The sequence below is a fragment of the Lontra canadensis genome, unplaced genomic scaffold (assembly GCF_010015895.1).
Source record: "Lontra canadensis isolate GAN:19392208 unplaced genomic scaffold, GSC_riverotter_1.0 scaffold36, whole genome shotgun sequence".
NCBI lineage: Eukaryota > Metazoa > Chordata > Mammalia > Carnivora > Mustelidae > Lontra > Lontra canadensis.
Window position 1 is genome coordinate 17,995,839 of NW_022631030.1, and position 25,106 is coordinate 18,020,944.

General features: G+C 40.8%; 1 protein-coding gene across 2 annotated transcripts in view; it reads left to right on the plus strand.

Annotated features, from left to right (window-relative positions):
• The first annotated feature begins 1,201 nt into the window (after positions 1-1,201).
• The window catches only part of LOC116874313 (beta-galactosidase-1-like protein 3), a 41,273-nt gene continuing 17,368 nt past the window's right edge, over positions 1,202-25,106 (plus strand). For both annotated transcript variants that reach the window (XR_004383967.1, XM_032868982.1), the window contains exons 1-9: positions 1,202-1,241; positions 1,990-2,115; positions 2,272-2,487; positions 8,529-8,597; positions 9,119-9,214; positions 10,395-10,503; positions 13,862-13,954; positions 15,400-15,481; positions 16,451-16,515. Coding sequence is in view for 1 of the 2 variants with exons in the window: in XM_032868982.1 (XP_032724873.1) it covers positions 1,219-1,241; positions 1,990-2,115; positions 2,272-2,487; positions 8,529-8,597; positions 9,119-9,214; positions 10,395-10,503; positions 13,862-13,954; positions 15,400-15,481; positions 16,451-16,515 (879 nt within the window). In the remaining variant the exon portion in view is untranslated. The remainder of the gene's footprint in view (positions 1,242-1,989; positions 2,116-2,271; positions 2,488-8,528; positions 8,598-9,118; positions 9,215-10,394; positions 10,504-13,861; positions 13,955-15,399; positions 15,482-16,450; positions 16,516-25,106) is intronic.

The window sequence follows — 25,106 nt, forward strand, 5'->3', positions numbered from 1 at the left end:
TAGTCCTAATTTCAACCTGATGCCACAGGCTTTGTTCATTCAAATGGGAGAGAAAAAGCAACGGCTTCAAAGAGAAAAATCAGGAGACTTCTCTTCATTACAGGGACTTCAAACCCAGCACATTCCAAGCTGGGTTCATCAGTGTTCTGTCTATTCAAACCTCTGTCACTTGCTGTGTTTCTCATCTCAATAAATGTCACCACCATCTACCCCAGTCACTTAGGCTGAAACACAGTGTCATCCCAGACTCCTCTCTCTGTATCGCCTGCCTCATCCAATCACTTATCAAAAGCTACCAGTTTTACCTCCCCAAATTTTCTTAAATCAACTCTGTCCTCTTGCTTAATATTAAACACTATGCGAACAATTCCAGCCCTTATCCTGGGATCACCAGGTCTATTGGGATGACTTGTCTGTTTCCCATCTAGCCTACACCTTACAGGCTCCTCATCTTCAGAAAATTACTATCTAACTTAGTTTCTGCTTGAAATCTCTGGAAAGAGGCTGAACTAAAGCAGTTCATTGCCTCCTCAGCCCTCCCTGGCCTGCCTCCTCCTGATCTGATCTCTCCAGCCCCATCTCTTGCTAGTTTGTAACCAAAGAATTCCAAACTGTACTTCTTGCACATCCTATGTGAATACTTTCAAACTGTTTCACTGATAGGAACAGCACTCCCTTCTTTGCTCTGGTAATTCTCTTAATTTACAGACTCGGTTTGGTTAAACTATACTCCTCCAGGGTAGCCTGTGTCCCTCATCTGCACCTCTGTTGCGTCCTGTGACACCTTTATTTTGGCATTTACCCATCGTTTTGGAACTATTCGTCTGTGTGCACACTCCATCCATTGGTTTGAACGCGCTGTCTGCAGCCAGAGGGGCACTCTGCACAGTTGCTGAGCCCGCGAAACACGCTTAGGCCAAGTTGTCTTTTTTTACTCCCACTTACCGCAGCTTTCCCTCCCAGCTGGCTGGTGACACAACAGTACAGGAAAACCAAGGTCAAGGCCAATAGCTCAAGACCCTCCCACATTACTCGCCCCAGTTTTAAGTCATCTGCGCACCCAGGCAGTTCCGACGCGGTGGGTCGGGTGCGGTGCTCTGCCTTTCCCGCTCCCGCAGAGCCCCAGACCTCCTTGGCACGGTTTGGCAGGCTCCCCAGCTCCGGTGCTCAGCGTCTGAGTCTGCGGAGAGGCAGCGGGAGCAGCGCGGGCGACGCGTGATGGGCCCCACTCCGCGCTTCAGGTGACCTTGCCCTCGCAGCGCAGCCGGCAGAGAGCACGCGGTTCCAGGCTCCGCGCGACCCTCGCGCCCAGCGCGGCTGCTGGGTAACCTCCCTGCCTGTTCTCTTAGTCACCCGGTCATCTACAGGAGTTTATTGGCTGGGCCCCCGGGGCATTACGTGCAGCAAGGGCCCCTTTGGACTGGGACTGCCCCTGGGTCCTCCTGTCTGCGGGCGCCGCTCCTTATCCACTCGCCTTTGGAAATTTCGTCCCTCCAGCTCTTCTGCCCACACCTTAGATAGCCCGAGCTCTGCTAAGAGTCTGTCCATTATCCCCGAGAGAAGATCAGCGTGTAGACGCTGACAAAATGCTTCAGGGATCGGACACTGCAGCCTTTCTGAACCTGGTGGATGGAGTGCTCCCACCTCTCATTGAGCCCCTTATCCCTCCTCCACCTTTTCCCAGGACCCCCTTTCCCCAGCTCCCACGTCTGTCTTGTTCCGTTCCTGGCTGTGGGCTTCTAGGGCTGAGTCTATCCTCAGTTTTCTGTCGGGACTGAGGTGGGCTGTGCGGCAGCCATAGGGGACCGTGGTACAGGGGACCTCGGTGGATCCAGGTAAAGCCACAGTCTCTCAGCGCGTTAGGCTTAGCCTGGAGGACCTACCTTGATGTGAGCCTCTTAAAATGCTGAAGTCGCATTTTAATCCTTACAGTTTGACGAGTCCAGTGCCTTCCCCCCACCGATCATTGCTTTTTCTTTCTCTTTTCAGCCGGAGTCTCTCCTGCAAAAGAATCCTGTGCATCTTTTTCCTGCCACTTATCTTAGCAAGTTTTGCTCCCCGAGTGAAAGATAAAGAGGGTCTTATATATGCAAATGCACAGCTACACCCAGCCGGGTAGGTGTTTGCCTGAGTGGGGGGAAGGGGAGGGTTCTCCTTTCTTGGAGAAGACAATAGCAGTGGGATGCTTAGAGCTTGTCCTGCCGCCAGAACTTCTTTTCCACTAAGGCTATGGCGGCCTGTCCTCTCTCTCTCTCTCTCTCTCTCTCTCAGCACGTTTAATTGGTCTCACCTGACCCCCCTCACGCTGAAGGACCGATCTGTGGGACTTGAGACTGTAAGCAGAGTCAGAAGTAAGCCATACTTCACCCTGGGGGGTCACAAGTTCCTGATTTTTGGGGGCTCCATCCACTATTTCCGGGTGCCCAGGGAGTATTGGAGGGACCGCTTGCTGAAGCTGAAGGCCTGTGGCTTCAACACCCTTACCACGTGAGTGCTGGCTCTCTACTCCTCTGTGAACTTGCTACCCTACAGGAACTCCTAACCCCTGCACCCAGGAGCAGGACCTCTGGATTTGGGATCCCTAATCTTTTCTAGCATGTGCCTGATAAGCTTAAGGGTCACACCTCACACTTAATTGGCTGTGGTCACAGCCTTGGATAGGGGTTAATGAGAGAAAGACAGAAGCACTAAGTGATTGCCATAGTAATCTCTCTAAGGAGCGGGTCATTGGGTCCCTTAGGAGCTCTCAGTTTAATGACAAAAGCTCAAAGTATACTTACAAATAAATAAATACATAAGGTGAGTGTGTGCGCGCGCCCATGTGTTTTAAAGATTTTATTAATTTGATAGAGACACAGCGAGAGAGGGAACAGAAGCAGGGCGAGTGGGAGAGGGAGAAGCAGGCTTCCTGCCCAGCAGGGAGCCAGATGTGGGTCAAGATACCAGGACACTGGGATCATGACCTGAGCCAAAGGGAGATGCTTAATGACTGATCCCCCGCACCCCCATAAGGTGTGTGTGTGTGTGTTTTAAGATCTTATTTATTTGACAGAGAGATCACAAGTAGGCAGAGAGGCAGGCAGAAAGTGAGGAGGAAGCAGGCTCCCTGCTGAGCAGAGAGCCCGATGAGGGGCTTGATCCCAGGACCTGAGATCATGACCCCAGCCGAAGGCAGAGGCTTTAACCCACTGAGCCACCTAGGCACCCCATAAGGTGTGTTTTTTAAACGATTTTATTTATTTAAGAGAGAGAGAGAGCGCGCGCGCGCGCGCGCGCGCGCGCGTGCCTGCACAAGCTGGGGGGAGGGGCAGAGGGAGAAGCAGACTCCCCGCTGAGCAGGGAGCCTAACATGGGGCTCCATCTAATCCCAGGACCCTGAATCATGACCTGATCCAAAGGCAGACACTTAACTAAGACACCCAGGCACCCCAGTACATGGTGTTTTAAAAACAATTTTTATTTATGTATATGGAGGTGAGCTTGAAAAGGAATAGTAGTGTCAAAAAAATGAACACATCAAAGGAAATACCAGTATCACTGAAGTTAAATTTAATGGCACTAAGGGAATGAATACTGTAGCTTAATGATTAAGAACATAGGGATGCAGACTCAGACAGACCTGTCTTGGGTCCCAGCTCTGCCTCCAAACATCACATCCCAGGGCCCTGGTGTCCTCATCTATAAATGTGCAAAATAAAAATTGCTTCATAAGTTTGTATTGATGATCAAATGAGATAAAACCTTTGCCTTGTTTATGTGAAAAATGCCTATCCCAATGCGTGGCACGTATATGCATTCAATTATGATGGCAAATAAAGAAATGCAAACCTACTATAGTCAATCATAAGAATTTAAATATAAATGTAACATGATCAAATATGCATTTAACATGATAAATTTAGCATGGTCTTTAACGTGATTAGGTGTATAGTGACAAAGGTAACGTGTATTTAGGGTCTACTGATGGCTGGGCATTTTGTAATCATCTTCACAGAATCAATCTTTACAACTAGCTGTCCTGTGAGATGGCTAGTGTAATTCTCACCGTGCAGGGGGAGAGTAACAGAAGCATAGAGGGCTTTAAACTAGCTTGCTCATTTCATCCACCATCTTCTCAGGGTATGACCATGAAGTTGTGAGTGAGGGTACTGCCAAGGTCACGTACATACAGGTATGGGCTCCTGTCTGTGCACAGATGGTCAGTCAAATGAAAACCAGCTGGAAGCAAAAATCACATTTGAATTAGGAACAGTGGAGATTCCTTCGTAACAAATCGATTTCCAAAAAAGTCCTGAAACTAAAAAAATTGGGAGTCAATAAAAATGGGTTACAGGGTAAGCCTAAAGAAACTATTCCATGGAAGGCAGCACTGTAACAGGTGCACATGAAAGGATGTGAGGTTAACTTCATGGGAATGTGTTTTTGGAGCTGGAGAAAAGGCAGGGGAGCCCACCCTTAGTATAACAATGCTGCCATTGACAGGACACTGAGATCCCAGTCTACATACGTCTACAATGTAAGGTAAGACAACCAGTTTTAGTTATTCAGTGAACATGTCTCTAGCACTTACACTCAGCCAGGCATGTTCTAAACCCTGGAAAATATTAATTCACATTGTCACTGTATCAATAGTGTTATGCCCCAATACTTGGTCCGTGATTAAAGGAGCGAGACTGATATAAAGCGAAGGTCAAGCAAAGCTTTATTTCGCGCCAAGCATCAAGAATCTAACTGAACGTCGTTCGGGGACGAACCTCTTACAAGAGAGGGCGACCCTTCTCTGTTTCACAGACTAGCTTTTAAGGGCAAAGGCCATGTGGCCGGGCCTGGCCACACACAGGTGACCAATGAGATTGTAACACACACAGGAAACTCCACAGTGATGCTGGGTGACTGATTGAGTTACAATTTACCCTAGTAGACGTTTGACCCAGCCTATTACACCTTGATTAGGATTGGCGCCAAAAAGGCTCCCAAAGGGCGGTGGGTGGGGTTGGGGGGGGAGGCCCATACTCCTTGGTAGCTAGGGAGACAGTATGTAACCCCCCACCGATTGATGTCTCTACCTAGCCTGACCCACCCTTGTTTCTGGGCTTTGTTACCTGGAGCTGGTTTCCGGGACTTGTTTTTAAGTGAATCCCCTGGGGGAGGGGGAGCAGGGACAGTTTAAGGGTTAAACAACAAGGTTTTTGTTTAACCTCAATGAAAGCCTCTTGCTAAAATATAAAAATATAAAATAGGTCCTTACAAATAGTATGTGGAGAGTAGTGTAATCACTCTTTTGTAGGTGAGAAAACTCAGGTGGGGAGGGGTTAAGGCAATTGCTTGAAGACTATGTAGTATTAGCAGAGCTGTGCTTTAAATTCAGTCAGGCACCTGGTTCGAGCTGCTAAGCAGCTCAACCGCCTTTCATAATTGTGGACTTCACTTACAGATTGAAGATGACATTCAGAGCGTTTTGCAACCCCGTTTTTGAAGTCTTGTAAACTTAACTCCCCTCTGCAGGGCATTTTATCATTTTATGAGGCAGAACTCATTTTTCTGTTTCTTGATGAGATGTTTGTCACCAGCAGTCAGAAGGGTATGTTGTCTTCATGGTCAAGCTGTGAGATTTTATTAGTAACATCAGGAAAAAGTAAAGGCAGTTCTGAGCAGCTTAAACTTATAATATAGAAGGGGAAGGAGCAGAAAAATGTTAGCAAAACTCTATGGAGCATTTAATGTAATGTTTAACATCTGTAACTATATTAATTATGTTAATTCAAAAAATAGTTGAGTTCTCTTGCCTTTCTGGGATAATACTACATTGGTTGTTCCGGATTATACTTACAATGCTTTCATTATTTAAAAAAACAAGGAACCACCAGATGTCTTCACCCACTTATACCGCAGACTAGAGCTAGCAGGACCATAGAAATGCAAAACCTGCATTGAAATCCGAAGTGACGCCCCTTTCCTCCTGAATGTCTCTCCACTGCCCTCTTGTGGCAAGGCTAAGCACGGTACTCACTACAAAGGACAAAATGCCTCTAAGGGCTGGCCCCATCCACTCCTGCAGAGCTGATATAAAGGCTGTGTTTGAAGCTGGGAAGCCGTAAATTGATAATTGGCTCATTTAATATACAAAGAACTTAATCATAAATAACTGTTGAGTTTTATTGAGAGGCTTTTATACATCTATTGAAAAATTATATAGTTTTTCTTCACTCTATTAAAGTAGTAAATTATATGGACAAATTTTCTGATATTCAACCAATCCACAGCTCTGGGATAAATTCTGTTTGATTATGAGCCATGCACATGTGAATGTGCGCGCGCGCGCACACACACACACACACACACACACACACAGATTGCTAGACTTCATTTATCAGTGTTTTATTTCAGATATATGTTTATGATTATAATTGAAATTGATTTAAAATTGTATTTCTCTTAGTATCTTGTTCAGTTTTGATATGAATCTTATAATAAACTCTTCAAGTGACTATATGTTTTTTCTCTTCTCTCAAACTATCTTGAAAAAGAATTCTCTTTACCCTGAATGTTTCTTAAATTTCACCTGTAAAACCTCTGTGACTACTATCTTTTGTGGTTGTGAGGTGAAGATTCAGCTTTATTGAAAGGCTACTGCTTTTTCTGCTAGAGTATACACTATTTTTATCCTGTAGAACTCTTTTCCTTTTCTTTCTTCTTTTGGATTCACTAGGACTTTTAAAAATTCTCCTTTCTTGGTAGTTGTACATCATATTGTGTATTTGGGACTTTTTTTTTTTTTTGTCTATTCTTTTCAAAGAACTAGCTTGGCTTTATTAATATGCTCTGTATCTTTTTGTTTTCTAGTTTATAATTTCTGAGTTATGTATAATTTCTTTTCTTCTACCTTATTTGATTTAGTACTTTCCTCCCTCTCTTCTTCTCTTCCCCTACTTTCTGCTCTACCTCCCCTTCCCCTCTTCCCCCTCCACTTGCTTCTTTTCTCTTTGTCTCCTGAGTTGAATATTTAGCTCATTTTCTTTCCAGGATTTTGCATTTTCTAATATATTTATTCAGGGATATGAGTGTACCTCTAATTATTGCTTTGGTTACATATCCCATAAATTTTGCTGTGTAATACTTTGAATGTCATTTGGTTTCAAACATTTCAGTTATTTGGGAATATGCTGTATGTTTTATTTATTTATTTTACTTTTTATGCTTTTAAAGCATAATTTTCTAATGTGCCTTTGTCTTGGGATTATGGACTACGTGATGTAAGTTTTTGAGATTTGTTGAGATTTATCTTGTATTTTATGACTGCTGCGTGTGTTTTTAAGAATGTATGTGCTCCACCTTTGGGTACTGAGTTCTCTGTGTATTTCTTAGATCCCCAGCCTTTCATTTGTGTTCTAGTTTTTGCTGTTATTTTCCTTGTTTCCCGGGGAAGTATTTTAAATCTTCCCACGATGACTGTGGATTTATCCCTTTCTTCTCTGGTTCAGTAAATTCCTCCTTTACTTGAAACTATGGTTATAGAGAGCATGTGGTCATGATTACCGTATTTTCTTGATGGATCATTTCCTTTCTTATAATTTGATGCGTTTCAACATCTATTTGTGAGGGATTTTTTTTTTTCGCCGTAAAATTCAGTTTGCCTGCTATGTAAGATTGTTAGAATAATTTTGCCTCATCTATATAATTTTCCATCTTTTTGTTTTCAACTTTTTCCAGCAGTATCCTTTAAAGTAAGTCACTTTTATAAGCATCATTTAGCAATTTTTTTTCATTTTGTTCTCTTAGTGCATAGCTATCAACTTTATCAGGCATATTTAAGTCTTTAGCAAACCAACTCTTCATTCCTCCTCACAAGGAAAGATCTTAAATAGTCAGTTCTACCACAATGCAACATATGGATTTGAAAAGTCTACATTGTACAAAATTGTGTAATAACTATAGAGCTGATGAGAAACATGAAGTTAGAGGCACAATGCTCAAGAACTTTGTTGGTGACACGCACAAAAAAGACAGTCACCTACTAAAAATAGCACCCAATAAAATTTTTACACATATCCTTTTGTCCCTACAGGTTCAGCCCTAAGGGGGAGGTGCCTGGCAGCTTCCTTCTTGCTAAATCTAAAGCTGGCAATTTTCTTTACTACATCTCCTTTATCCTCATAGGAAGTCCTCCTCCATTCCTATTTTAATTAATTCTTAGCAAAAATTTCTTGGGCATTTGAGGGTTTGATCCTTTTCATTATGTGTTTAATGGTATTACATAGAATGGGGTGGTGAGTGGGATAATTTATATATAAATTCAAGGAATGTAGAATCATAGGATTATTGGCAGCTTGGACCAAGGCTGGGTAATAAACAAAGGAACTACTGACAATAATCATTGTTCATGTAATACAGATTTAATTGTCATTGAAACTCTTACTTATTCCAAAATAGAACTATCCGATGTGTTGGCATGGATTTGGGGATGACCTACTAATTTAGAGGAAAGAAATCAGAAGATGTTTATTGTACTTCCCCCTTCCCTATTACAGCTATGTACCATGGAACCTCCATGAGCCAGAAAGAGGCAAATTTGACTTCTCTGGAAACCTGGACCTGGAGTAAGTGCTGTTGCTGCTTCTATGGCCTGGCCTGGGGTGGGGAGGCAGAGAGATGGCTCCTTGTGGTTGATGAGGAACCATGAGGCCATCTTAGTCGGGTACTATGTTCTCAGGACCCACATGCTCTCCATGAGCCTGTTACTCCAAGGGGTCTGGGTCTGCTTCCTCTGAACCCAGACCTCTTCACTGCAGCCCAGAGGTACCAAATCCCCAGTGTCTGCCCTGCTTTGCAGTGTGGTCCAGCCACCTGGGCTGGGACACGGTTTGCCCCTCTATGGTCGCAATGCCATTGGGGTCAGGTTCACTCTTAGGACTCTCCTATACCCTGTCTAATGCCTTTGGTCCTCACGTCCCCAGTGGGGCTATGCAGAAGGTCCTGGGCTGGGACCAGATGAGAACCCAGCTCCCAAGGCCTCTGCAGGGTTGGGGGTGGGGCTGGGCAGCTTCACCACCTTGGGATGCTGGGCTTGTCCCCACCCTCCTCTCTGTGTCTTGAGAGTTGCTGACGCTGACCTTCCTAGGGCCTTTGTGATGTTGGCTGCGGAGACCGGATTGTGGGTAATTCTGCGTCCAGGACCCTATATCTGCAGCGAGATTGACCTCGGGGGCTTGCCCAGGTGAGCAGGGATATGAGTCCAGAGTTGGGGTTGTAGTAAAGTTGTTGGCTTTACTAAACATAAAACTTCAGTCTAATAACAAAAGAGTACATCCTCTGTGTCTTGCACTGTTACGTGCTTTATATACATCATCTCAGGCAATGGTTGCAGTAATATGGTGAGGTGTATGTGCCTTTGTCATCCCCATTATATAGATGACACTTCGTACTGGTGCCCTGGGTGTGTGACTAAGTGTGCAGAGGGAAAAGCATCAGGATTATCATAGCCTTCTTTCCCCACTGGAGGGAGCTATGCCCAACTCTGTCCTGTGATGGGAAGAATGGGAAGGGAAGCTTTAGACAGTGAAGAATGGGCTAGTTCTGACAATGTCTGATTTTTCTCTTATTTTATCAATGGAAGACCAAATTCTCTGTACTAAGAGCCCTCGGATCCCCTGCCTTCCCTCTCATTTTTCTTTGCCTGCTCTCTCATCTGTGATGATTGCCGTCAATGCAAACAACTAAGGTTCAGGGTGAGAATTCAATAATGCTCTTCTGTTACTGTCACAAGCTGACAGGACTGGCCGTTTAGTCCATGGGTCTGCTCCAGGTGAGGTTTTACTTCCCTTTGTCAGGTAAAAGCATTGTTTTTCTCCAAGAAGAGCACCTTTTCCCATCCCAGCTCAGGAACAGAAAATACATAACCTTGAAGGAAGAGGGTACTTCAGAGAAGTAGCAATTCATGGTTAGCTGGAACCCTGTCCAGTACTTTACAGATGATCTGGAGGTGTGCTTCCTGGTTTATGTGCTCCTGCTCTGTGCTGGATGTCTTAGCTCTTAGAGGAAATGCAACCCTCTGCCTAAGGTGTATACACTGTGCTCAAGAAAAATGTTTTTAGTGAATGGAAGAAGAATAGAGGAGAGTATTCAATGAAAGGTTAAATTACCTCTTGTTAAGATGTGGGAGTACAAGTCTTGATAGTAGCTTGTAAAGTGTCATGTGGATGGAGTTGGTATCTTTTCTTCTAAATCTGTGAGAATGGTGCAAAAAGTTGACATGGACATATCCCTTTAGGACCCCTGAGTGCTCCAGGACCATGGACATGAGCTCAAAGGATGTAAAACTGCCAAAGCCCCACCCCACTTACCCTCACCTCTACCTTCCCATCTCAGACACTGAGCTTGTCTCCTTTTGCCCCCAGCTGGCTGCTGCAAGATCCCAAGATGATATTGAGAACAACCTACAAGGGCTTTGTGGGAGCAGTTGATAAGTATTTTGACCACCTGATTTCCAGAGTTGTTCCTCTCCAGGTAAAGCAAATTTCCCGTTCCTTCTTTCCTATCTTTGCTTTAGGAAAATTGTTTTTATGGCATGTTCACAGAATAGACCATGCCCAGTCTCTATGAGAACTGAAGCCGACATTCTTGCAATTTTCAATTCTAGACCCTCGTCTTAAGTACACCCTTTACCCCAAGGTTTCTAGAAAGACACACATCATACAAGAGACTGACAAAGGGTGTTCATTTGTGGTTGTCATTGTTCTGAATGTAATTGATATTCGTTAAGCTTACTGATCTTCATACTGCTTATTTTTACTCTTAAATTATCTTTGTTGTTTTAAATATTTAATACAAGCCCTTGGTGATAAAACTCAAGAGTATTAAAGAGTTTTTGGTGAAATAATTCTTCCCTCTTACCTTGAGCCAAAGCCATTCAATTGCCTTTTCAGAAGATAATCAATTTTGCCAAATTTTTGTGTGTCTTTCCAGAGATTTCATACACATATAGAAGCAAATTATTTATACATACAGTTATTTATACATACATATATATGTGCATTTATGCATACCTTTGCATAAAAAAATACACAATTCCCACTGGACTTTTTTTCATTAAAAATATGTTTTTGAAACCCTTTCTTTTTAATATCTGCATAGTACCCCACAATTTGAATATATCATAATTTATTTAACTAGTACCTCATCATGGAAATTTGATTTTTCAAGTGTATGCTGTGATGCATAACTTGGTTCATATGTCCTTTTGTACCTGTGTGAGTATTTTACTCTTGCTTACATTTCAGTTTGTTTTCGTTTCATAAATGCACAGAGCACAGACACCATGCATTTTCCTTTCTTCATGGAGTCTCCAGATCTATGCAAGGTAACCACAGCATGCAGACCAGTCTGGGATTAAAAAAATATATATATATCCTGCAGTCTACAAGACAACAATTATTCGGTCATTATGCTTGATTTTTAAAGTACAACTCTCTTCCAAACAAGAGGAGACACATGGTTGTTATTTAAATAAAAATAAATCTTGTTTTGAGAGCATATATCTTGATAAAACTTGAGCAAGGATAAAAACCAGTTATTAGGTAGTAGACCAATAGCTTATTATCTTAGACTCTTTTTTGGTGGGGGGGAAATATGATGCAGATCTAACTCTTTGTAAATAATTCTCAATTGTGAATTATGAATTACTCTTAGAATAATTTTAAAGAAAAGCAACTGCAGATTAGGAATGAAAATAAAGGGAAAGATTAGGAATAATGTCTCTGCCATACAGCTTTAGGAGAGATGAGCAATGCTGTGGGGAAGAAGACATCATCATTAGGATTAAACTCTGGGTCTCTTAGGCTGAGTTGAGGTACATCTTTCATTAGAAGGGCTGAAAACCCTATGTTTTCTGGCTGCATTTCTGCCATATAGGTAGTATAAGATGCAGGGGCAAAAATCTCTAATCCTTAAAACTAGAAAGATTTTGAATGTTTGCCTGGAAGTTCAGGCACACGTACAAATGCCACATACCATCAGTACAGATGCAGCAAGCAAAGCGAATTTACAAATTCCCCACTGGAATCATGAGGTAGGAGATCCTAGGAAATTTTTAAGAAGCAAGAAATTTCAAGTGCAAATGAAATTTATAGGACTTATTATTATTAAATTGTTAGTATCTTAAGGTTTTCTATCTGGTTGTCTTCATTGTTTTAAGTATTATATTTAAATAATTTTTAGAGTATCTTTCCTATTTCGCTAGGGACTTTTATTCTTCTAACACTGTTTTATAAGGTCAACTGTGAATTTATGATGCAGTTTTTAGGAATCTCACCCTTCAGGTTGGGGAGAAGATATGGTTCAATAATACAAACAATTTTTCTTAATTCATCAGTGTGGAATACTTATGTTCACTCAGCAAGGAATTAAAAGCAGCTGCTATGTGCCAGGTGCTGTGTAGGAGCTAAGCTTCTAGTGATGAGAAGGACAGACATGGCTCCTGCCCCATGGAGACAAATGGTCACTTCCAATATGAGGAGAAATTGCTGCAGTAGGAGAAGTGCAGGGCACCCCTCATAGGGTAGAAACAGGGGAGAAAAGGAGGTTCAGGGTATGACTTTCCAGAAAAAGTAATTTAAACAGTGACCTGAGGCATGGGCAGGCATTAGCAATGGTCAGGAGTCTCCAGCATGGGTAAAGATCAGAGAGCAAGGAATGGAATGAGGAGTTTGAAGACCGGGAAGAAGTTCAGCTGGTGTGGGGCATAGAAAGTGAGGTAGGAAAGAGGGAAACGGTGAGGCTGTAGAGGAAATCCCACCACACGTGCTCATTCTCTCCTGTCCCACTGTCCAAAAGGGAATACCTCACTCTGCAATTGGCGGTTACCCTATAGGCAATAGGGGGGATGAAGGGTGGGGGATGAAGTGGTCAGGCTGTCAAGAGCTCACCCTGCCTTCAGTATGGAGAGTCTTCTTTCTGCAGTTGAGTGTGGAAGGATGTTGAAAGATTAAGTTGAACATTAAAAACTTACAATTTCAGTATAATTTCAGCTCGGGTACTATTGATGACAGGGGGCACAATAGCATGGGAAGAATTACCATGGTGGTTTGAGGGGCGGAGTCAAAGTGAGAAAGCAAAGCCACCAAACCAAACCAAACAGAATAAAGCATGAATGCAGAGAAAAGTGAGTGTAGACAACCGGTAACTCTTTGAAGACACAGGGCTCTTAAGGAGAGAGCAAGACTCTTTGCCCACCTCTCTGCCTACTTGTGATCTCTGTCAAATATATTAAAAAAAAAAAAAAAAAAAGAGAGAGAGCAAGAGAAATGTGGGTAGAGAAACGGTCCTGGGGTGCATGAGCTCTCCCTCTCTGCTATGCGGGTTCCAAATAAGTTTCCATGATACTGGAAGTCAGTTGGTTTGGAAGGAAAGGTTGAAAGTTGAAGGTAGCGGGAACAGGGCAGAGAGCAGGCAGTAGGAGGCAGGGGGACTCCACACACAAGTGGTGGCATTATCCTAAGGCAGGGGGACGAAGGGTGTTCCTTCTTTCATTTGTTGGGAAAAGTGAATAGGGTGGGCATGCAAGCAGAGGAGTTTGTAGGGTTGAGATTCATATTTAAGCAGATAATTAGTATGAGAAATAGAAGGAAAACTGTGGGAGTTGCTTATCTCCAAAGACTAGGGAAGGCAGGCTTCTGTGCATAGCTGAAGTGCCTGGAGGGGACTGACTCCAGGACCCGGGGGTGGAGAGGGAGCACCAAAGGAACACGAGGTAACTACTTGGATCAAAGCTCACCCACGAGGTGTGTGATCTTAGCAGGAAACTCGGAGACTGCAGGCTTTTTCCACCAGTCACTTCACATTCCCCCTTGATCTCCTTGTCTCTCAGTACCATAAGGGAGGCCCCATCATTGCAGTGCAGGTGGAGAATGAATATGGTTCATTTGCCAAGGATAAAGATTACATGCTTTATGTTCGAAAGGTAAGAGACATTTGGTTTGTTCTCATATTTGCATGCTTCCTTCCTCTGTCACCTTTATAGGCATGCATTTTTGAGGCCCTGCTGCATGGGTGACCCTGTGTTAGGTGCTATGGATGATGAGAATATGTGAAATCAAGTTCAGAGTCTCCGTGAGTCGGCAATGTTGTCAGGATGTACTCAAATAACTTTTTTAGGAGATAAAACATGATGTGGAAAGATGATTCCTTTCTGTTGCTATCCCTGTGACCCATAATTCTCCTTAAATCTGGGGGCTGGTAAATTTACATCCATAGCAAATAATGCTTCATGTATTTAGTGACGATGGCTCTCATCCTGCAGCTTTCTGACCTGTAGTGTTAACATTCTTTCTTCTATTGTCTTTGTTCCTCCATGGGGGGGAATGTCTCAGGCCAGGAAATGACTGGAGTCTTGCCTGGTTGCCTTTCTGATGGGTCAGACCCCTTCCTGTCCCTGATTTCCCACAGTGAAGAAGCTGATGAGTTTCGAGTGTAACATGGACCTCCTCCTCAGGTTGCTGAGCAGAATGTGGGGTTGCATGTTAGTTGTGTCCACACAGAGACCCTTGGGTGGGGTGACCTGGAAAGCAGTGGGGAAGAGTGGGGAGGAGCTGCCAGCTGGGCAAGGAAGAGCGAGTAGGTGACAGAAGGGGAAGGAGGGCAGGGCTGGGCTCCCTGGACATTCTGGCTCCTGCCATACAGCTGTGGCCTCTAGGGCTGGACAAGATCTATGAGGGATTCCCCCTTCTAACTTTTCTCAGGAGCATCATGTTAGACCCCCATCAAATCAATCTCATTCTGTTAGCATTGTGTTTTCTTGATTTCCATATTTACTACTTGACTACCTTGCCAGGCCTAGACATGGCTCAGTGAACATGTAAGACGCACAGATAGGGTCTTCCTGCCTTCTGGCCATCTGTCTGCTCCTCAGCCCTTAGTAAATACAATTTGCAAATTAGATTCCCCCCATTCCCTGAAGCCATGACAGACTTCCTTGCTTCCCTTGAGTATCCAGTTAGGATCCAAGTTTTATAAAGTTTATCTGTGGTCCCCACAGCCTTGGCCTCTTCCCTTCAAGCACAAAGTGCTTCATTTCTCTCTTTCTCTTGGATTTAGAGCCTCCCTCAAGTGCTTCCTCATAAATGTCAACCTTGTGTTTGTTCTCTTGAGGCTGTGTCCATGGCTGGCAGAGCCCGTAACTCAGCTACCTTTGTGGTCATCCTAGGGAACAACATAGGCTGGGACAGAGACCAAGGTTCCCATAATTTACTGAATTGCGGATGGTCAGACTCAAAATTCAAACCTTTCTCTCTAGCTCACACATTGCCCAAGTGAGCCCAAGCTATATTTTTCCCCTAATTTCCTTATGTTTTTTTCTTCTTATGGGAGTAAGGGAAGTAGGTTCATTTTGTCCAGTTTTCTCCACAGGCCCTGCTGAAAAGAGGGATTGTAGAACTGCTCATGACCTCGGATGATGCAGAAAATCTGCTAAAAGGCCGCATAAAAGGAGGTACAAATTTAGACTTATTTTAAGGAAGAACTGAGGCTCTTCACCAGCCAGCTTGAATCTTGAACCAGGTATATCTTGGATTTCTTTTTTTCCCATGTACATTGAAGAGAACTCCAGAAACTTGATACCGAAGAGGACTCAAGGTCCAAGTGAAGAGCTCACAAAAACCCCATCTCTTTCCCTCATTCATGTTGTCTTTAAACAGAGCTGTAATCAAGATCTTATGGCCTCAGTACCCTTTCCGTAATCTTTCCATGGGCCAAGAATCTGGATTGGTGCTGGGCATGGCTTAGAATCCAGGTCTTCTAAGAGAAAACTCTTCCAATGGAGAGCTACATGGAGAATCAGAAGATAACACATGTGACAGGAAACTGGCATAGGCCAAGTTCTAGTCCTGGGATCTTACAGCTGGAGGTCACTGTGGACTCTGAGTGGAGTTCATCCTAAGAGTGAGGTAACAGAACAGTTCAGACCAGAATCATAAGGTAACAATAGTGAGGGAAATGACCAAGGTATTATCAGCAGTCATTTGAATCCAGGGGCATATCTGTTAGGTAGGCCTTATTTCAGACCTGTTACTTCCCTATATTGCTGTTTTCCCTTTCTTTTTGGTGGCTCTTCCACCTCGTTATTATGGTACAGTGAGAAGTATGCTGAACTTGGATCAGGAAACTTGTATTCTGTTCCTAGGTCTAATCAAGTTGTATGATCTTGGCATATTCTACTTCTCTACACAAAATGTGATTAATTTTAACTGCCCTTCTTATCTTGCATTGTCCTTACAAGTGTCCACTGATTTGAGGACATAGATGGTAGCACTTTGTGCTTTGCAAAATGGACTATGAGTAGAGTCCCATTATCCTTCCTCCTTAGCACATCTTCCTTCTGTGTGCAGGGTGTGGGCCTGCAACCATCCCCTGCTGGCACTGGCACAGTACCTCACGCAGCACCTGTTTCTTCTCTCTATAGTTCTGGCCACCATCAACATGAACAAATTTGAGAAGAGTGCTTTTGAGCAGCTTTCCCACCTGCAGGTAAGGATGTCTTAGAGATGAAGAGTCTTTCCTCCTTTGCCTGCCCAAACCTCCTTAGCCTGTGCAGCTGGTGTTCAATAAGAACAGGCCTGGAAAGGAAACCCCTGCTTCCCTGCAACCCCCAGGGCCTCAGCTGGGTTCCAAAGCAATTTGGGGAATTCATGCCTTTTGTCATGGGGAATGAAGAGCAAGTCCTGCTTCTATCACCATTGTTAGTGAAGCAACACATGGAGATGACTAGAGCGAAGGTGAGGGAATTATGTGGGGTAAATCAAAGGGAGATGATGTTCTTTTTCCCCTGCAAGGACAGAGTTCAGAAATGGGCTATATACATTGCTGAGAGAGGACTCATACCTAGCTTTGTTGGAGTTAGCCTATTTTAGCCAGACTGCAAATTATGGGAGTGAATAACTGATGTACATGAATTCACTAACAGCCATGGATTGAGTAGCTCCTATTTCCTCTCAGTGGGTCGTCCCTTGTGATAGTTTCAAAGATGGGAAAATCATAGACCATGCCTTTGGGGATTATATCCTTTCTTCACAGAACAGCTGGATCGAGCTCTTAAAGACAAAACTGATTATGGTTTCCTCTGCTTAACACACTTTCCTGGGTCTCCTTTGTGCCCAGGTTAATATCCAGAGCTGGTGCCAGGGTCTGCAAGGCTCAGCCCGCACTGTTCTTCTCCCTTAGGCAGGAAGGCCTTCTTCAGTACTGCAAAGTATGGGGCGAACTGCTCACTTAGCCAGAACATCCCAAGGTGCTTCCTCAAGTGCCTTACACCCTTCTACACAAGTTTTAATTAAGGAAGAATTAATCTTATTTCCTCTTCTCACTGATTTCTACACATCTGACCTAATAAATGGAAGGGACTCTGCCAGGGCTGGATCCATGGCTATCTAGTTTTTAATGGCTGTAATAAGTCTCTTTTTTATTGTTGTTGGTTCTTTTTCTCTTGTCACTATTTTAAAAAATTTAAATTATTATTATTATCATTACTATTTTATTTAAATTCAGTTAGCCAACATATAGTACATCATCAGTTTTTGATGTAGTGTTCAATGATTCATTAGTTGCATGTAACACACAGTGCTCATCATGTGCCCTCCTTAATGCCCATCTCCCGGTTACCCCATTCCCCCACCCACATGACCTTCCGCAACCTGAGGAAGTTTGTTTTCTCGAGTCCAGAGTCTCTCATGGTTTGTCTCCTTCTCTGATTTCTTCCCATTCAGTTTTCCCTCCCTTACCTCATGATCCTCTGCACTGTTTCTTACATTCCACATTTGAGTGAAACCATATGATAATTGTCTTTCTCTGATTGTCACTTTTTTTAAAAGCAACTTTGTTGAAATATAATTTATTCACTATTATATCTATCTATTGTAAGTATACAATCCAAGATGTAGAGTTTTACAACCACTACCACAATCTAAAGTGTTTCCCCACATTCATTTGTGCTAAATCCCCTGCTCCTATCTGCAGCCTAAGGCAAACACTTGTCTGCTTTCCATCTCTATAAATTTGTTTTTTCTGGACATTTTATATAAATGGAATCATACATGATCTAGTCTTTTGTATCTGGTTTCTTTCATGAAGCTTGATGTTTTTGAAGTTCCTCTGTACTATAGCATAAATCAGTACTTCATTCCTTTTGATGGCCAAGAGGATCACGTTCTTGTATCCTATGTTTAAGGTCATAAACAAAGCCACAGGTCATGCAGTTTTTCTCATATGTCCTTCTTCTTTCATACACTAATATGGTTAAACATGGGTCTTGAAAATTGATCCAGTCTTGGATTCCTGGGACTAATCCTCCTCTGTTGTGATGTATTATATTCCAATGGATTCAATTTGTTCATGTCTTACTGAGAAGTTTGGCTTCCACCTTCATGAGGGGTATTGGTCTTTGGTTTTCTTTCCTTGTGATGTCTTTATTTTAGAATCAGGGCAATGCTGGCCTCATAATGTGAGTTTGGAAATATTCCCTCCTTTTCTATTTTCTGGAAGAGGTTGTATAGAATCCATAGCGTTTCTTACTTAATGTTTGGTAAAATTCACCAGTGAAACCATCTGGACCTGAAGTTTTCTTTTTAAAAAGACTTTTAACTAGAAATTTAATTTCTCTAATAGATGTAGCATAATTTAGATTATTTCTTCTTGAGCAACTTTTGGTAATTTGTGTCTTTTAAGGATTTATTCTGTTCTGTTTCATCTAAGTTTATGACTTCATGGGCACAGAGTTGTCTGTAATATTCTGTTGATATCCTTCTAATCTTAGTTGTCAGTGGTGGTCGCTCTTCTTTCATTCCTGATATTGGTATGTTTGTGTCTCCTTTCCTTTTATTTTTTCTTTTTAAAGATTTTATTTATTTGACAGAGAGAGATCACAAGTAGGCAGAGAGGCAGGCAGAGAGAGAGAGAGAGAGGGAAGCAGGCTCCTTGCTGAGCAGAGAGCCCGATGCGGGGCTCGATCCCAGGACCCCGAGATCATGACCTGAGCCAAAGGCAGAGGCTCAACCCACTGAGCCACCCAGGCGCCCTGTCTCCTCTCTTTTTATCTCAGTCATTGTGACTAAAAGTTTATCATTTTTATTGATCTTTTCAGAGAACTAGCTTTTGGCCTTATTTATTTATTTGCTTTATTTACTTCCTGTTTTCTATTTCAGCGATTTCTTCCCTGCTCTTTAACATTTTTTTATTTTGCTTCCTTTGGACTGAATCAGATCTACGTTTTCTGGATTTTTTTTTTGTTTGTTTGTTCGTTTGTTTGGTGGAAGCTGAGATTACTTACTTGATAATTTTTTCTTTTCTAATATGAGCATTTATGGCTATAAATTTCCCCGAATGCACTGTTTGATATGCTGTATTTTCATTTTCAAAAATGTTTCAAAAAATGTTCAAAACATTTTAAAATTTCCCTTGAGACTTCATCTTTATTCTATGTATCAGTAGTATGTTGCTTAATTTTTGAATCCTTGGAGATTTTCCAGGTATTATTCTGTTGTTGATTTCTAGTTTAATACTGTTAAAATCCAAGAATATACTTTGTATGATTTCTGTTTTACATTTGTTAAGGTTTGTTTTATGACTCATAATATCGTCAGTTTAGTAAATGTTCCATGTACACTTGAGAAGATGTGTATTTTGCATTTGTTTACATATTTCCATTAGCTTAGGTTGATTGATGGTACTGTTTAGGTAATCTCTATTCTTACTGATTTTCTATTTACTTACCGTATCAATTATTAAGAGAAGAGTTTTGATATCTTTAAATATAACTGTGGATTTATTCATTTGTCCTTTCAGATCTATCCATTTTTGTGTTGTGTATTTTGAAGCTCTGTTTTTAGTTATATATACATTTAGAATTGTTATATTTTCTTGGAGAATTCACCCTTTTCTCATCATGTAATGACCATCTTCCTTGTTTTGAAGTCTACTATAAATATAGCTATTCCAGCTTTCTTTTGGTTAGTGGTTTGCATGATGTATTTTTCTTTATCCTTCTACTTTTTATCTTTTTTTTTTTTAAGATTTTATTTATTTATTTGAGAGACAGAGCACAAGTGGGCCAAAGGGGCAGAGGAAGAGGGAGAAGCTGGCTTCCCACTGAGCAGGGAGCCTGATTTGGGGCTTAATCCTAGGACCCTGGGATCCTGACCTGAGCTGTTAACTGACTGAGCCTCCAAGGTGCACTACTTTTTACCTTTCTTTAAGTATTTGTATATAAAGTGGATTTTTATGTAGAGCGGATATATATGTAGACAACATATAATTATGTATTACTTTTTAAAATATTTAATTTGACAGTTTTTGCCTCTTAACTGATATAGTTAGATAATTCACATCTAAAGTGATTCTTGATTTAGTTGGATTAAAATCTAGCATCTTGCTAATTCTTTTTCTGTTTTGAAAAGCACTTGTTATGTTTCTTTTTTCTTCTTTTTTCCCTTTTCTTGAGTTCATTGAGCAATTTTATGATTACATTTTGTCTCCTCTATGGACTAATTACTTTTCTCAGGTTTTAAAGTTTTAGCTGTTGCCCAAGGATTTAAAATACACATGTTAAATTAATCTGAAAGTACTTTCAAATACTGAACTGCTTCACATGTATTATTAATATCTTATAATAATATATTCCTAAATCCTCATTTTAAAGTGCCATTCTATTCTGTTGATTTTTGTTTTGCTTTGTCTTGTTTTGGCTTTCATGGTTTCTGATAAGAAGTCTGTAGTAATTCTTATCTATGGCTTTTTTTTTTTTTTAAAGATTTTTATTTATTTATTTGACAAAGAGAGATCACAAGTAGGCAGAGAGGCAGGCAGAGAGAGAGGAAGGGAAGCAGGCTCCCTGCTGAGCAGAGTGCCCGATGCGGGACTCCATCCCAGGACCCTGAGATCATGACCTGAGCCGAAGGCAGCGGCTTAACCCACTGAGCCACCCAGGCGCCCCTATCTATGGCTTTTGTAGGTGATTTTTTTTTCTGACTGCCATTAGAATTTTCTCATTCTCTTTGGTTTTCAGAAGCTTGAGTATAAGATACTTAGGCATGGTTTGTTTCTTAGAGTTTATCCTGCTTGATGTTCTCACAGATTGGATCTGTGGTTCGGTGTCTGTAATTAACTTTAGAAAATTCTCAGCTGGGACACCTGGGTGGCTCAGTGGGTTAAGCCTCTGCCTTTGGCTCAGGTCATGATTTCAGGGTCCTGGGATCGAGCCCGAATCAGGCTCTCTGCTCAGCAGGGAGCCTGCTTCCCTCTCTCTCTCTCTGCCTGCCTCTCTGCCTACTTGTGATCTCTCTCTGTCAAATAAATAAATAAAATATTAAAAAAAAAAAGAACATTTTCAGCCATTACTTATTCACATATTTCCTTTCTTCTCTCTCTCTTCTTCTGCAGGACTAATTACATGTACATAAGATCATCTGATATTGTCTCACACTGCTTGGATGCTGGTTTTTTTTTCCTATTCTTTTTCTCTTTATTTTTTAGTTCAGTTTTGGTTAACTTCTATTCTATTCATATCTTCTTTATCCATTCATCCATCGATGGACACTTGGTTTGTCTTTGTACATTGGCTATTGTATAATGCTGTAATGAACATGGGAGTGTATAAATCTTTCTGAGTTAGTGCTTTAATTTTTTTCAGATAAATACCCAGATATGGAATTGCTGAATCATATTGTATTTCTGTTATTAATGTTTTGAGGAAACTCTGTGCTGTTCTCTATAGTGGTTCCACAAATTTACATTTACAGAATTTTATGAATTTTACACAAATTTACACAATTTACAACAGTGGGTTCCTTTTTCTCTACATCGTCACTAACACTTGTTATTTCTTATCTTTTTGACAAGAGTCATTGTTACAGGTGTGAGATGATATATCACTGTGTTTTTGGTTCACATTTCCCTGAATTATTAGTGATGTCGAGCATCTTTTCATGTACTTGTTGCATATCTATATTTCTTCTTTGATAAATATCTATTCATATCTTCTGCCCATTTTTAAATCAGGTTATTTGTTTTTTTGCTGTTGAGTTGTATGGGTTCTTTACGTATTTTGGATATTTGGATAATTTGGATATTATCAGATACATGGTTTGGAAATATTTTCTCACATTCAATAGGTTGCTGTTTCATTTTGTTGATGGTTTCCCTTGCTGAACTTAAGCTTTTTAGTTTGATGTAGTCTCCATTGTATTTTTGCATTTGTTGCCTTTGCTTTTGATGTCAGATCCAAAAATCATTTCCAAGACCAACATCAAGGAGCTTACCGCCTATGTTTTCTTTTAGGGATTCTATGGTTTCAGGTCTTACATTCAAGTATTTAATTTATTTTGAGTTAATCCTTATGTAAGGTATAAGATAGGAGTTCAGTTTCATTGTTTCATGTGGCTGTCCCTATTTTCCTAACACCATTTATTGAAGAGACTAAACTTTCCCCATTTTGTATTCTTGGCTTCTTTGTTGTAAATTAATTGACCATATACGTGTGGGTTTATTTCTGGGCTCTCAGTTCTGTTCTTCATTGTTTGATTTGTGGATGTTAAACCATTCTTGCATTGCAGAGATAAATCCCACTTGTTCATGGTGAATGATTCTTTTAATGTATTGTTGTACTTAGTTTGCTAATATTTTATTGAAGATTTTTGCATATATGTTCGTCAAGTATATTGGCTTGATATTTTCTATTCTTTCAGCGTGCTGGTCTGGTTTTGGTATCAGGGTAATGCTGGCTTTGGAAAATGAGGTTAGAAATACTTCCTTCTTCTATTTTTTGGAAGAGTTTGGAAAGGATTGGCATTAGTTCTACTTTAAATGTTTGACAGAATTCAAATTAATCCAGTTAATCCATCTGGTTTGGAACCTTTGTTTATTAGGATGTTTTTGATTCTCTGTAGTTTCATGATCCAGTCTTGGTAGGTTGTATGTTTCTAGAAATTTATGTATTTCATCTTGGTTGTCCAATATTTTAGCATATTCATTGCATGTTCATTGCAGTCTCTTACTTTTCTTATATTAATATCAATTATAATATGTCCTCTTTTATTTCTGATTTTATTTATATGAATCCTCTTTTTCTTGTTAAGTTTAGCCAATAGTTTGTTTATTTTGTTATCTTTTAAAAAAAAAAACAGCCCTTAGTTTTATTGATCTTTTTTTTTTTTTAAAGATTTTATTTATTTATTTGACAGAGATCACAAGCAGGCAGAGAGGCTGGCAGAGAGAGAGGGGGAAACAGGCTCCCTGTTGAGCAGAGAGCCCGATGTGGGGCTCAATCCCAGGACCCTGGGGTCATGACCTGAGCTGAAGGCAGAGGCTTAACTCACTGAGCCACCCAGGCACCCCTTATTGATCTTTTCTATTGTGTTTTTATTCTCTCATTTATTTCTAGTGTGTTCTTTATTATTTCCTTTCTTCTATTAGCTTTGGGCTTCATTTGTTCTTTTTTTAGTTCCTTGAGGTGTCAAGTTAGGTTATTTATTTGAGATCTTGCTTTTTAATGTAGGCATTTATCATACAAATTTACCTTTTAGACAGCTTTTGCTTCATCCCTTAAGTTTTGATATGTAGTTCTATTTTCATTTGCCTCAAGATTTCTTGATTTCTTTTTTTATTTCTTTTTTGACCCATTAATTGTTCAGTAGAATGTTTAATCTTTATATACTTTTGAATTTTCCAGTTTTCTTCTTGTAATTTATTTCTAGTTTTATACTATTATGTTTGGAAAAGAGCTTGATAGGATCATCTTATATTTATTAACCTTATTAAGTAAATATTTACAAATGTTATATCCTCTTATTGGATTGACCTCTTTATATTGATCCCCTATATAATGACCTTCTTTATCACTTATTACAGTGTTTGGCTTAAAGTTTACTTTGTGTGATATGAGTATAGCTATCCCAGTTTTCTTTTGGTTTCCATTTGTAGGGAATATCTTTTCCATCTCTTGCTTTCAATATATGTTTGTCCTTAAATGTTCAGTAAGTCTTTTGTAGGCAACATATAGATGGGTCTTATTTTTTTTTACGCATTCCACTATTCTATGTCTTTTGATTAGAAAATTTAGTCCATTTACTTTTATTTATTTTGTTTATTTTTAATTTTTTAAGATTTTTATTTATTTTTCAGAGAGAGAGATAGGGAGAGAGAGAGAGAGAAAGAACAAGCACTGGGAGCAGCAGGCAGAGGGAGAAGCAGGCTCCCTGCTGAACGAGGAACCTGATGCAGGACTTGATTCCAGAACCCTGTGATCATGACCTGAGCCAAAGGCAGATGCTTAACTGACTGAGCCACCCAGGCATCCCTATTTTATTTTATTTTATTTTTTTAAAGATTTTATTTATTTATTTGAGAGAGAGAGAGAACAAGAAGAGGGGAGAGGAACAGAAGGAGAGGGAGAAGCAGACTCCTTGATGAGCAGAGAGCCCAACACAGGACTTGGTCCCAGGACCCTGGGATCATGGCCTGGCTGAAGGCAGATGCTTAACCAACCAAGCCACCCAGGTGCTACTCCATTTACTTTTAAAGTAACTATTGATAGTTAATGTACTTATTGCCATTTTGTTCATTATTTGATGACTGTTTTATAATTCATTTGTTTCTTCTTTTCTTGCTCCCTTCTTTTGTGATTTGATGATTTTCTCTAAAGGTATGCTCAGATTCCCTTCTCTTTATCCTTCATATATCCACCATACATTTTGCTTTTTGATTACCATGAGGCTTGCATGAAATAACTTAAATTTATATCAGTCTATTTTAAGTTGGTAACAACTTAGTTCAAATACATTCTAAAATTACATTTTTATTACCCTCCCCCATGTTTTGTGTTCTTGATGTCAGAATTTATCCCCAATTCTACAATAATTATTTTCTTTAAAGCTTCTGATACATTGTATTATGCAAAATGTACTCCTTTTACCAGCTTGTGAACCCCATTCTGTAATTACAAATACAAAATTGTCAAATTCTATAGGGTATGCTTTCTACTTGGAAGAAATTTGTGCTGGTACTCTGTGCTGGTACTAAAATCTTCAACAAAATGCACTTTCTTTCTACGTTTGTTCAACACCTGCTAGAAC